Here is a 12,315-nt window from a genome sequence, read left to right as displayed (position 1 = left end):
AACATAAGACTTTGTATTCAGGACCAAAAGTTAATTGCTTTGCAAAATTATTTTCAGTATTACTTTAGTGCCTTGTTGCAAACAGGATGCATATTTTCCAATATTTTGTATGTGCAGGCTTCCTTCTTTTCACTCTGAAAAGACATTGATCAGGAAGTACTAGGAGCAGGTGACTGTAGGGGGTGGAGACATTGAGCAGGAAGTACTAGGACCAGGTGACTGTAGGGGGTGGAGACATTGAGCAGGAAGTACTAGGAGCAGGTGACTGTAGGGGGTGGAGACATTGAGCAGGAAGTACTAGGAGCAGGAAGTACTAGGACCAGGTGACTGTAGGGGGTGGAGACATTGAGCAGGAAGTACTAGGAGCAGGAAGTACTAGGACCAGGTGACTGTAGGGGGTGGAGACATTGAGCAGGAAGTACTAGGAGCAGGTGACTGTAGGGGGTGGAGACATTGAGCAGGAAGTACTAGGAGCAGGAAGTACTAGGACCAGGTGACTGTAGGGGGTGGAGACATTGAGCAGGAAGTACTAGGAGCAGGTGACTGTAGGGGGTGGAGACATTGAGCAGGAAGTACTAGGAGCAGGTGACTGTAGGGGGTGGAGACATTGAGCAGGAAGTACTAGGACCAGGTGACTGTAGGGGGTGGAGACATTGAGCAGGAAGTACTAGGAGCAGGTGACTGTAGGGGGTGGAGACATTGAGCAGGAAGTACTAGGAGCAGGAAGTACTAGGACCAGGTGACTGTAGGGGGTGGAGACATTGAGCAGGAAGTACTAGGAGCAGGAAGTACTAGGACCAGGTGACTGTAGGGGGTGGAGACATTGAGCAGGAAGTACTAGGAGCAGGTGACTGTAGGGGGTGGAGACATTGAGCAGGAAGTACTAGGAGCAGGAAGTACTAGGACCAGGTGACTGTAGGGGGTGGAGACATTGAGCAGGAAGTACTAGGAGCAGGTGACTGTAGGGGGTGGAGACATTGAGCAGGAAGTACTAGGAGCAGGTGACTGTAGGGGGTGGAGACATTGAGCAGGAAGTACTAGGACCAGGTGACTGTAGGGGGTGGAGACATTGAGCAGGAAGTACTAGGAGCAGGTGACTGTAGGGGGTGGAGACATTGAGCAGGAAGTACTAGGAGCAGGAAGTACTAGGACCAGGTGACTGTAGGGGGTGGAGACATTGAGCAGGAAGTACTAGGAGCAGGAAGTACTAGGACCAGGTGATTGTAGGGTGTGGAGACATTGAGCAGGAAGTACTAGGAGCAGGAAGTACTAGGAGCAGGTGACTGTAGGGGGTGGAGACATTGAGTAGGAAGTACTAGGAGCAGGAAGTACTAGGACCAGGTGACTGTAGGGGGTGGAGACATTGAGCAGGAAGTACTAGGAGCAGGAAGTACTAGGACCAGGTGACTGTAGGGGGTGGAGACATTGAGCAGGAAGTACTAGGAGCAGGAAGTACTAGGACCAGGTGACTGTAGGGGGTGGAGACATTGAGCAGGAAGTACTAGGAGCAGGAAGTACTAGGAGCAGGTGACTGTAGGGGGTGGAGACATTGAGCAGGAAGTACTAGGAGCAGGAAGTACTAGGACCAGGTGACTGTAGGGGGTGGAGACATTGAGCAGGAAGTACTAGGACCAGGTGACTGTAGGGGGTGGAGACATTGAGCAGGAAGTACTAGGAGCAGGTGACTGTAGGGGGTGGAGACATTGAGCAGGAAGTACCATCTTGCTGGGAGAGCGGTCGTCCTGGTCCATGGTGGTGGCACGAGTTTCCACCAGGCTGCGTTGTCTCTTCACCCTGACCGGAGTGTTCTGGTCCTGGGGGCGCTTCAGAGGGACGCGGCCCACCTGGCTGGGCATGGAGGGCGAGCGGAACAGACCCCGCGGCCGACAGCCAACCACCGGCTGAGGAAGAGGAGGACAAAGACGAAGTTAGTTTGATGCTACTGTGGACACGCCCTGGCACGGACTGTGCTGATAGTGGTCGTTATGGTACTTGTTCCTACTGAACCTAGTTGAACACCGACGGTGTTGCTCTGGATAAGAGCCACAGTTAAAGGAGAAGTTTACCCAGAATCTGCCAAGTGATTCCATACATTGAAACTAGTTTAGTTTGGCCTCTCCCCATGTGGTAGTGTACTGACACAGCTGCAAAAACGGGTCACGTGACTCATGACGTTGCTGGATGCAGGCCTCGCTCTGCTCCGGTGCCAGTGAATTCATGATTCAGAAATCCGAAGTGTGGACAAATTTGTTGGTTTTATTGAAAGCGTACGGCCGAATGAGCTACTTTTGTCAAAAGTAGTATTGGTTGTAAGTGAGGGGGAAGGGGAGAGAGGGGGGAGGGGAGAGAGGGGGGAGGAGAGAGGGGGAGGGGAGAGAGGGGGAGGAGAGAGAGGGGGAGGAGAGAGAGGGGGAGGAGAGAGGGGGGAGGAGAGAGAGGGGGAGGAGAGAGGGGGAGGAGAGAGGGGGGAGGAGAGAGGGGGAGGAGAGAGGGGGGAGGAGAGAGGGGGGAGGGGAGAGGGGGAGGGGAGAGGGGGGAGGAGAGAGGGGGGAGGAGAGAGGGGGAGGAGAGAGGGGGAGGGGAGAGAGGGGGGAGGAGAGAGGGGGGAGGAGAGAGGGGGGAGGAGAGAGGGGGAGGGGAGAGAGGGGAGGGGAGAGAGGGGGGGGCCAACTCCATTGAACTGGTTTCAATGTATGGAATCTCTTTGGAATTTCTGGATTTTTGGTAAACTTCCTTTCAACTACTAAAATGTAAAATGACTGGTTCGGTTGACCTCAAAGACAGGCAGACTAAAACCAGATGTCTGGTGGCCAAACATCCATACCGAGTCATCTCCTGCCGCGTTGCCGTCCCTCACTAGCGGAGCGGTCAGCAGGCTGGACATCCCCACGGGCATGTCACACTGCTCACAGTCATCCAGAACGTCAAGGAAACCGTCGTCATCGTCAAGGGTGCAGCGATGCAGGAACACGGGGCTTCTGTCGTCCAATGAGCTGAGGCGTTGGGACGAGGATAGCTAGAGGGAGAAAGATCGGTGCAACAGAAGGGTTAACGGATGTCGTCTGAACGTCACCACAACCGCTGGACCACAGTCATGTATTGATGATGTGTGACTGTCAGTAAGTGTGTGCGAGTCTCAAAGCATTAGCCACCATGAGGGGCTTGGCTAAAAGGTGTGTGTGTGTCCGTGCTACCCACCATGAGTGCTGGGGCAGAGCTGGGCCAGCGGGCATCGTCCTTGTTCTGTCCTCCTCCACTATGGAAGGACCTCATACGGCAGGGGGACATGGCCTTGGTGGGCTTCTTAAACTCAAACCCCTCCTCCTGGTTCTCCTTGTTGCCCTGTCCACCGTGACCGCTGTGCCCAGAGGAGGTGGCTGCATCCTTGGCTGGGCCGAGCCGTTCAAAGTCCCCGTAGAAGTGCTGATCCTGGCTCTCTTGGACCGGACCCTTCAGAGCCGGGCTGAAGTCCAGCAGCTGCAGTGGCAGAGAGTTGATTCTTCGGATTGGCATTTTTCTGTAAGTGGGGAAGAGGAGCATGGATGGACCAGTCACTAAGCAACACCGTCAGTAACCATGGATGGACCAGTCACTAAGCAACACCGTCAGTAACCATGGATGGACCAGTCACTAAGCAACACCATCAGTAACCATGGATGGACCAGTCACTAAGCAACACCGTCAGTAACCATGGATGGACCAGTCACTAAGCAACACCGTCAGTAACCATGGATGGACCAGTCACTAAATCAATATCATTAACATAGAAGAGAGGAAACCACTCCCCAGACAGCAATATAGGGTCAAATGAGTCTTAAAAACAGCTATTAATTGAGTGGTCATTGAGCACGAGGGACTAAGTACTTACTCATTGACAACTCTTCCAGACTGGAGAATGGCCTTCTCAAACCTGCCAGAGACAAACATTTACATTCAGTGACAGACCCATTTATTGAGATCCCTGCCCTACACAGTGAAAGGACCCTGGCAGCCTTCGCCACTAGCCAGGCCAGAAGAGGTCTGCAGCTAAACTAAACTACCCTGGCTGGCTCTATTGAAGAAGGACAGAGGACCAACGGTTGTAGCCGAGTATAGAGAGAGGGGCAAGAGGTGGCCTCTCCTTATCGCTGGGCAACAGAGCAGAGCAATGCCCACCTATAGGCTAAATAAGCAGCGAGGGGAGGAAAGGAGCGCTGAGTAGAGTGGGGGAGTACAGACAGACAGAAGAGAAAGGAAGTGACCCGTTTCAGGAAACTAGGCGTATGTCACACGTCACTCCTTCACTGGAGGCATTTGAACGTATTTGTTATTTTATCAAAATGCGTTTTTGGGCAGAAATGCCTTCTGGAACACGTGAACTTTCATGTGCCTTAATAACACACTTCTATTCCATCTGTAAATACAAATAAAAATTGTTAAATTAGTTTAGCCAGGGAAAAAGACAGGAACCTTCCCACCAGCCATGATTGGCTGAGATAATGTATGGGCTGGACATGCCGGGAGATGAGTTGGGATTGGTCTGCCATGTAGCATGCTTCTGTCTATACCGTGAGCTGCTCAGTATGTGTTGATAATCTTTTCTACCGCAGCTTTTTTTAAACGTAACTTTAGCCATCGAGAACTACAAACATTTCTCTACAACATTGATGCCCTGAATTTAGCAGGCGCTATCGACAGATCAGTTGGGAAAAGTTGTGATGGGCTACTTTTTACACACGCCACGGTCAGTGTGAACCGGAGTGACTTGACACAACGCTGGCCAAACAAGACGTAGCTACAAACAAAACAAGAGTTGAAATGGTTCCAGTCTGCCGTGACGCGTTCATCCATGTATACGGGTAAATGTATACGGGTAAGAGTCTAGCTACGTTTTCAGATATTATACGTTTCTAATTTTGACAGAAAGTCGTTTTCATTGCAAGTTAAAGCGTACTGTTAGCTAGCAAGCGTAGGTTAGCTTGCTAGCTCGCTAGCTAACGTTACCTTTATGATCTGTGTAGTAATATTACTTGAAACCGAGTTTTGTAACTCAACACAATGCCACAGATTTCTCAAGTTTAAAGGAGTGTGCAATTGGCATGCTGACTGCAGGAATGTCCACCAGACCTGTTGCCAGATTTCCTTAGATGACCTGTAACTCAGTAAAATCGTTTAAATTGTTGCGTTTATATTTGTGTTCAGTATAGTTGTAGCCTAATGTTAGCTAGCTAGCTTACATTGACCCTAGTTGGTTAGCTTTAGCTACCTGCAGATTCATACTACAGCTAAGACAATCTTTTTTTTTTCACCTTTATTTAACCAGGTAAGCCAGTTGAGAACAAGTTCTCATTTACAACTGCGACCTAGCAAAGATAAATCAAAGCAGTGCGATAAAAACAACACAGAGTTACATATGGGGTAAAGCAAAACATAAAGTCAAAAATACAACAGAAAATATATATATACAGTGTGTGCAAATGTAGCAAGTTATGGAGGTAAGGCAATAAATAGGCTATAGGGGCAAAATAATTACAATTAGTATTAACACTGGAATGATAGATGTGCAAGTGATTATGTGCAAATAGAAATACTGGGGTGCAAATGAGCAAAATAAATAACAATATGGGGATGAGGTAGTTGGGTGGGCTAATTTCAGATGGGCTGTGTACAGGTGCAGTGATCGGTAAGCTGCTCTGACAACTGATGCTTAAAGTTAGTGAGGGAGATAAGTGTCTCCAGCTTCAGAGATTTTTGCAATTCGTTCCAGTCATTGGCAGCAGAGAACTGGAAGGAATGGCGGCCAAAGGAGGTTTTGATAGTAGGAGTTGGGATTATGCCCGTTCATTGTTTGCTAGCTACATGTCTAAACAAGACTCCACTTCGCCAGATGATTACATGACCCATCAAGCCATCTCTGGATAAGAGCGTCTGCTAAATGACTTCATTGTGTCCATGTCTAGACAGTAGTGACCCGTCCACTTGGCTAGATGTGGCTGGGTGGTGGTTATTGCTTTTATTTCACATGACCCATCAATCAGCTGGGCTAGACAATCTGGACCCTTTCTTTCTAAAATTAGCCGCCGAAATTGTCGCAACCCCTATTACTAGCCTGTTCAACCTCTCTTTCGTAACGTCTGAGATCCCCAGAGATTGGAAAGCTGCCGCGGTCATCCCCCTCTTCAAAGGGGGTGACACTCTAGATCCAAACTGTTACAGACCTATATCCATCCTGCCCTGCCTTTCAAAAGTATTTGAAAGCCAAATTAACAAACAGATCACCGACCATTTAGAATCCCACCGTACCTTCTCCGCTATGCAATCTGGTTTCCGAGCTGGTCATGGGTGCACTTCAGCCACGCTCAAGGTCCTAAACGATATTATAACCGCAATCGATAATAGACAGTACTGTGCAGCCGTCTTCATCGACCTGGCCAAAGCTTTCGACTCTGTCAACCACTGCATTCTTATTGGCAGACTAAATAGCCTTGGTTTCTCAAATGACTGCCTCGCCTGGTTCACCAACTACTTCTCAGATAGAGTTCAATGTGTCAAATCGGAGGGCCTGTTGTCTGGGCCTGTGCCAGTCTCTATGGGGGTGCCACAGGGTTCAATTCTTGGGCCGACTCTTTTCTCTGTGTATATCAATGATGTCGCTCTTGCTGCTGGTGACTCTCAGATCCACCTCTACGCAGATGACACCATTTTGTATACATCTGGCCCTTCATTGGACACAGTGTTAACAAACCTCCAAACGAGCTTCAATGCCATACAACACTCCTTCAGTAGCCTCCAACTGCTCTTAAACACTAGTAAAACTAAATGCATGCTCTTCAAATCGAACGCTGCTGACACCCGCCCACCCGACTAGAATCACTACTCTCGGCGGGTCTGACCTAGAGTATGTGGACAACTACAAATACCTAGGTGTCTGGTTAGACTGTAAACTCTCCTTCCAGACTCACATTAAGCATCTCCAATCCAAAGTTAAATCTAGAATTGGCTTCTTATTTCGCAACAAAGCCTCCTTCACTCATGCTGCCAAACATGCCCTCGTAAAACGGACTATCCTACCGATCTTTGACTTCGGCGATGTCATTTACAAAATAGCCTCCAACACTCTACTCAGCAAATTGGATGTAGTCTATCACAGTGCCATCCGTTTTGTCACCAAAGCCCCATATACTACCCACCATTGTGACCTGTACGCTCTCGTTGGCTGGCCCTCACTACATATTCATCGCCAAACCCACTTGCTCCAGGCCATCTATAAATCACTGCTAGGCAAATCCCTGCCTTATCTTAGCTCATTGGTCACCATAGCAACACCCACCCGTAGTCTGCGTTCCAGCAGGTATATCTCACTGGTCATCCCCAAAGCCAACACCTCCTTTGGCAGCCATTCCTTCCAGTTCTCTGCTGCCAATGACTGGAACGAATTGCAAAAATCTCTGAAGCTGGAGACTCTTATCTCCCTCACTAACTTTAAGCATCAGTTGTCAGAGCACCTTACCGATCACTGCACCTGTACACAGCCCATCTGAAATTAGCCCACCCAACTACCTCATCCCTATATTGTTATTTATTTTGCTCATTTGCACCCCAGTATCTCTATTTGCACATCATCTTCTGCACATCTAGCATTCCAGTGTTAATACTAATTGTAATTATTTTGCACTATAGCCTATTTATTGCCTTACCTCCATAACTTACTACATTTGCACACACTGTATATATATTTTCTGTTGTATTTTTTTGACTTTATGTTTTGTTTTACCCCATATGTAACTCTGCGTTGTTGTTTTTAATCGCACTGCTTTGCTTTATCTTGGCCAGGTCACAGTTGTAAATGAGAACTTGTTCTCAACTGGCTTCCCTGGTTAAATAAAGGGGAAATAAAATAAATAAATAAATAAATGTTTAGACAAGTGTGTCTGGGTAAGCGTAATCTAATAATTATAAAATATTTTTATCTGGACACTTTCTGATATTGCTACTATGCAAATAACCATTTCACTGTACCGTTTACACCTTCTGTATCCTGTGCGTGTGACAAATTAGATTTTATTTGATATAGTGTGTGTTCACCAGAGACCGTAATGTGAAGAACAACATGACCTGTACCAAAGTCAGATTAGGATATAGGCCAAGGACTAGATAAAGTGTATTTTTACCTGGAGTTTTTCCTTATCGTAGGCTGCTACTTTCACCACTTTTAGTCTTAATCTTTGGTTGTTTACTACTCTACCTTACTCACTCTGTTTAGCACATGGCCTCGCATGGGAATCCTTACAGAGATGGGTGGGGCTAAGGTTTAAGAGGATGTGAACGATGCTGAATGGGTGTAGACAAAGAGCTCTCCAGTAGGTGTATCAAAACATTCACAGGCCATTTTCTCAAAAGTGGGGTTACAAGTTTATCAACTTTCAATGCAGAATTACTTTCCCATTGTTCCTCAACTGTAATGTATGATTACCATTTTCTAGCTCAGTGTCTCTAATTTTATCCAATGGCAGATGTCTGGATATTCACCCCGAGTGCCATGAAGGGCCCCAAGACCACCCACAGACTGGACAAGCAGAGAGACAATGAAGCCCACTGCTAGGAGACAATGAAGGGGGGGTGGAGGCATGAGGAGGAGGAGGGATGAGGAGGGATGGAGGGATGGAGAGGAGGGATAAGGAGGGATGGAGAGGAGGGATGAGGAGGAGGAGGAGGGATGAGGAGGAGGGATGGAGGGATGAGGAGGAGGGATGGAGGGATGAGGAGGAGGGATGGAGGGATGAGGAGGAGGGATGGAGGGATGAGGAGGAGGGATGGAGGGATGGAGAGGAGGGATGAGGAGGAGGAGGGATGGAGGGATGAGGAGGAGGGATGGAGGGATGAGGAGGAGGAGGAATGGATGGATGAGGAGGAGGAGGGATGAGGAGGGGGTGGAGGGATGAGGAGGAGGAGGAGGAATGGATGGATGAGGAGGAGGAGGGATGAGGAGGAGGAGGGATGAGGAGGGGTAGTAAGACAGAAGGGAGTAAAGGGTCAACTAGACCAGAGAGACTGATTGGGACAGACAAGTGGACTATCACTTACGTCTCCTCAACATGGATGGGATCCATGGGGCTGGGGGAATCCATACCAAGACCTGGAGGAAGATGTTCATCTGATAGTTAACAGTTGACTAGTTAAAATCATAACACATTTACCCACAGGTCTACAAGCTGACACAGGAGTGAATATTAAATCATGTACATTTAGCCTTTTATCCTGTATTGTCCTGTACTGGCAAAAAAAAGAAAAAATCCTACACGTGTTGAAGGTGGTGAAACTGCACAACTGGAAACAGCATAATTAAAAACAGGACATGGTAATATAACGCCTATATGGGCTGCACATTAAAATATATATATATATTTGACCGTTTAAATAGCAAGCTAAGTTCCTACTGCCGGCATTTTATTGACACTTATTGGGGTGAAACATTTGCAGACATCTTATTATATGTTGCCTTACCAGCATCCGAGGAGCAGTCGGAGGCGAAGGAGGGAATCTTCAGAAGGGGCACACGTTTCCTCTTGGGAGTATCACACTGTTGGCTGTAAAGGAAAAGGTTACATAATCACGGAACTTTTTAACAACCAGCAAACAAGCAATTTTCATTAGCTTGAAACAGCTAGCTAACTAGCTGGGGAGTATTATTTAAACCGATTCTGTTGCAAAACGTTTTTTTAAACTGAAGCGAACGAAACGGGGAGGGAGGGACGTACCTAGATTTGTTCAACAGAAACTCTAGTTTAGTTGCAAGACGGGTTGGACCAATGATCGGGTTTGGACTAATTCTTATAAAAAAATAACCCTTCCACAACCCTACCGCTTCACCCCCGTTTCCTTTCAACAAATGCATATGTACAATCTCTAGGAACTCTACTTACCTGATGTAAAGTGAAATGTGTCCCTCGCTATCAAATACACGTCCAAACCGCACCATATTCCTGCTGTGTAAATTAGACCGTGGTAGAACTTGGAAATGTTGCGTGAAGTGCGCGGTCTAGTAATGACAGCCCACTGTCTAACTCAGCAGGAATATGGTGCACTTTGGACAAAAGTTGGATTCAGACGTTTATTTGATCGCGAGGGACTTCACTTTACATCTGGTAAGTACTGTAGCTAGCTAGTTAGAGTTCGTAGAGACTATACATATGCCTTTGTTGACCGGAAACGTTTTTGTGGTGAAGCCGGCTATATTGTGGTAGGGTTATTTTCTGTCGCCAGCCACTAGAACAACGCACAACTCAGGTTAGTCCAACCAATACAGACTCCCGATGTTGTGTCCCAAAGCAGCGTTCACACTCAAGTTAGCTAGCATGAAAACAACATAGCTAGCTAGCATAGCAACATACATTGTATTACACTCTTACCTCCCAAGTCCAGCTAGATTGTTCATGTTTAGGGCCAGATTAGTGACCGGAGACAGTACAGTTGTGGGTCCAGGAGAGAAGAGATTCTTCTTGATGAAAGGAGAGGCCATCATGTCGGGCAGCGACAGCGAGGAAAGCCCTGAGATTCTGTCGGACCTGCTGGTCAAGCGAGTGGTGATTGGGCTGAAATCGTTGGTAACGTTTACAAAATCCATTCTTACAAGGTAAATCCAATGATAGTTCCTTGAATCGAATTCAATTTAGATACCTGTCAGGAAGGCCAAAATATCGGTGAACGGAGACAGGCCGAAAGATCAAGCTAGCTAACCAAATGAGGAAATTTGCAGAATAAGTGTGAAGAGTAATAAAGGCAAAACAACCATGGCAAGCTGTTTGCAGACCCCGTCTTGGAAAACCAAAAGTAAAAAAATAATAATAATCTTGCCTAAAAGTACATACTTTAAATCCTGTCAGAGAGCTGCACTGCCGTGTACTCTCCCTGACAGCCCCAACTCTGAGAAAGAAAATGCAGCTGACTGTATTTATGTTCAAAATAGAAGCTCACGAGCACCAACGCTTTCGGCAAATCAGAGACGTCGTTACATCCTGCACGTCCAATCAGAGACGTCGGTACATCCTGCACGTCCAATCAGAGAAGTCGGTACATCCTGCACGTCCAATCAGAGACGTTTCCCTTTCTGCGCGTTGTCTGGCAGGAACATCGCTAGTGTTATTCGGGATCATTGGGACGTCCATACCTTAACCCTTACCCTAACATTAACCATAACCTTCATCATAACCTTTACCTTAACCGTTTTCAATTTCTACTTCAATGGGGTGACGTAAGAGTTAGAAGGTCCCAAGGATTCAGTTTAGACTTTTCAGCATGGTCCTCTGTAGCTCAGCTGGTAGAGCATGGCGCTTGGTAGTGGGTTCGATCCCCGGGACCAACCATACGTAAAAATGTATGCACACATGACTGTAAGTCGCTTTGGATAAAAGCGTCCGCTAAATGGCTTATAATAATATAATAATAATAATATGGAAAGGGATGTCATTTTCGTGACATACTCGTCTACGAACCAATCAAATTCATGACAGCAGCATAGTCATGACAGGTAGCCAATGAGATGCATATTCTTTCATTCGAGGGGCGGATGCAGAACAAGAATGCGACGTATTTCCACTGACGTGTAACAAAGATTATGGCTATACTGACAAGATAACATGTCTCTCCACCATAACAATGGGAATCGCTCCCGCCTATCCTTTCTTTGGATTGGTGGAGACAATTGTTATTGTCAATTTTTGAATATTCAATAAGGGTTGTTGACTTCAACCGCCTGTATTTAATGGCGAGAGACGCGATACTACGAGCCTCATGACATTAATATGCATAGATATCTCGAGACAACTCCTATATAAGGTGTTTTTTCTCAAAGTTGCCGGGATGTCACGTGTCCTACTTATATCAGTACATTCGTGACAAATTTAAGCATGACGAAACTTCTATTAAATCAAATAAACTTCACGTAGCAAATATGCCATTCATTTTTGTTGTTGTTGACCAAATTCAACACTCTCATTGATCTCCATACAAAAACGATTTGCCCTGGTGGGGCGAAACAACGAATGAATGCCACCTGGTGGAGGGAGACAGATTTCCCCCCGAGTTGAGCCTCTCTCTTCCTCTTCGTCTCCGTGGATAATAAACGCATTTTTCCCGCGGAAGATTTGAAGCGCCAGTTTGAGAATAACCACATGACCAACACAGCCAATCACACAGCAAGACCATTCATATGGCAAAGAAAGAACGATAGGCACAGTTTGCTATAGGTGGTGGGTTTATGCTGAAAACGGTGAAGGTGATCGAGCTATATGTCGAAGAAAGAGATGCATTTTTTTTCTATATTACAACGTTTCCATT

General features: G+C 46.9%; 1 protein-coding gene across 1 annotated transcript in view; it reads right to left on the bottom strand.

Annotated features, from left to right (window-relative positions):
- The window catches only part of LOC121546662 (M-phase inducer phosphatase 2), a 37,457-nt gene extending 26,567 nt beyond the window's left edge, over positions 1-10,890 (bottom strand). Inside the window, exons 1-7 of the mRNA XM_045207442.1 lie at positions 10,389-10,890; positions 9,484-9,566; positions 9,064-9,115; positions 3,869-3,910; positions 3,199-3,517; positions 2,825-3,016; positions 1,719-1,901 (exon numbers count right to left, since the gene is read on the bottom strand). Of these exons, the coding sequence (XP_045063377.1) occupies positions 1,719-1,901; positions 2,825-3,016; positions 3,199-3,517; positions 3,869-3,910; positions 9,064-9,115; positions 9,484-9,566; positions 10,389-10,603 (1,086 nt within the window). The 5' untranslated portion in view covers positions 10,604-10,890. The remainder of the gene's footprint in view (positions 1-1,718; positions 1,902-2,824; positions 3,017-3,198; positions 3,518-3,868; positions 3,911-9,063; positions 9,116-9,483; positions 9,567-10,388) is intronic.
- Positions 10,891-12,315: the final 1,425 nt, after the last annotated feature.

This window comes from Coregonus clupeaformis, chromosome 25, assembly GCF_020615455.1.
Source record: "Coregonus clupeaformis isolate EN_2021a chromosome 25, ASM2061545v1, whole genome shotgun sequence".
Taxonomy (NCBI): domain Eukaryota; kingdom Metazoa; phylum Chordata; class Actinopteri; order Salmoniformes; family Salmonidae; genus Coregonus; species Coregonus clupeaformis.
The sequence above is the reverse complement of the archived record's forward strand: the minus strand, read 5'-3'. Positions and strand labels throughout refer to the sequence as shown.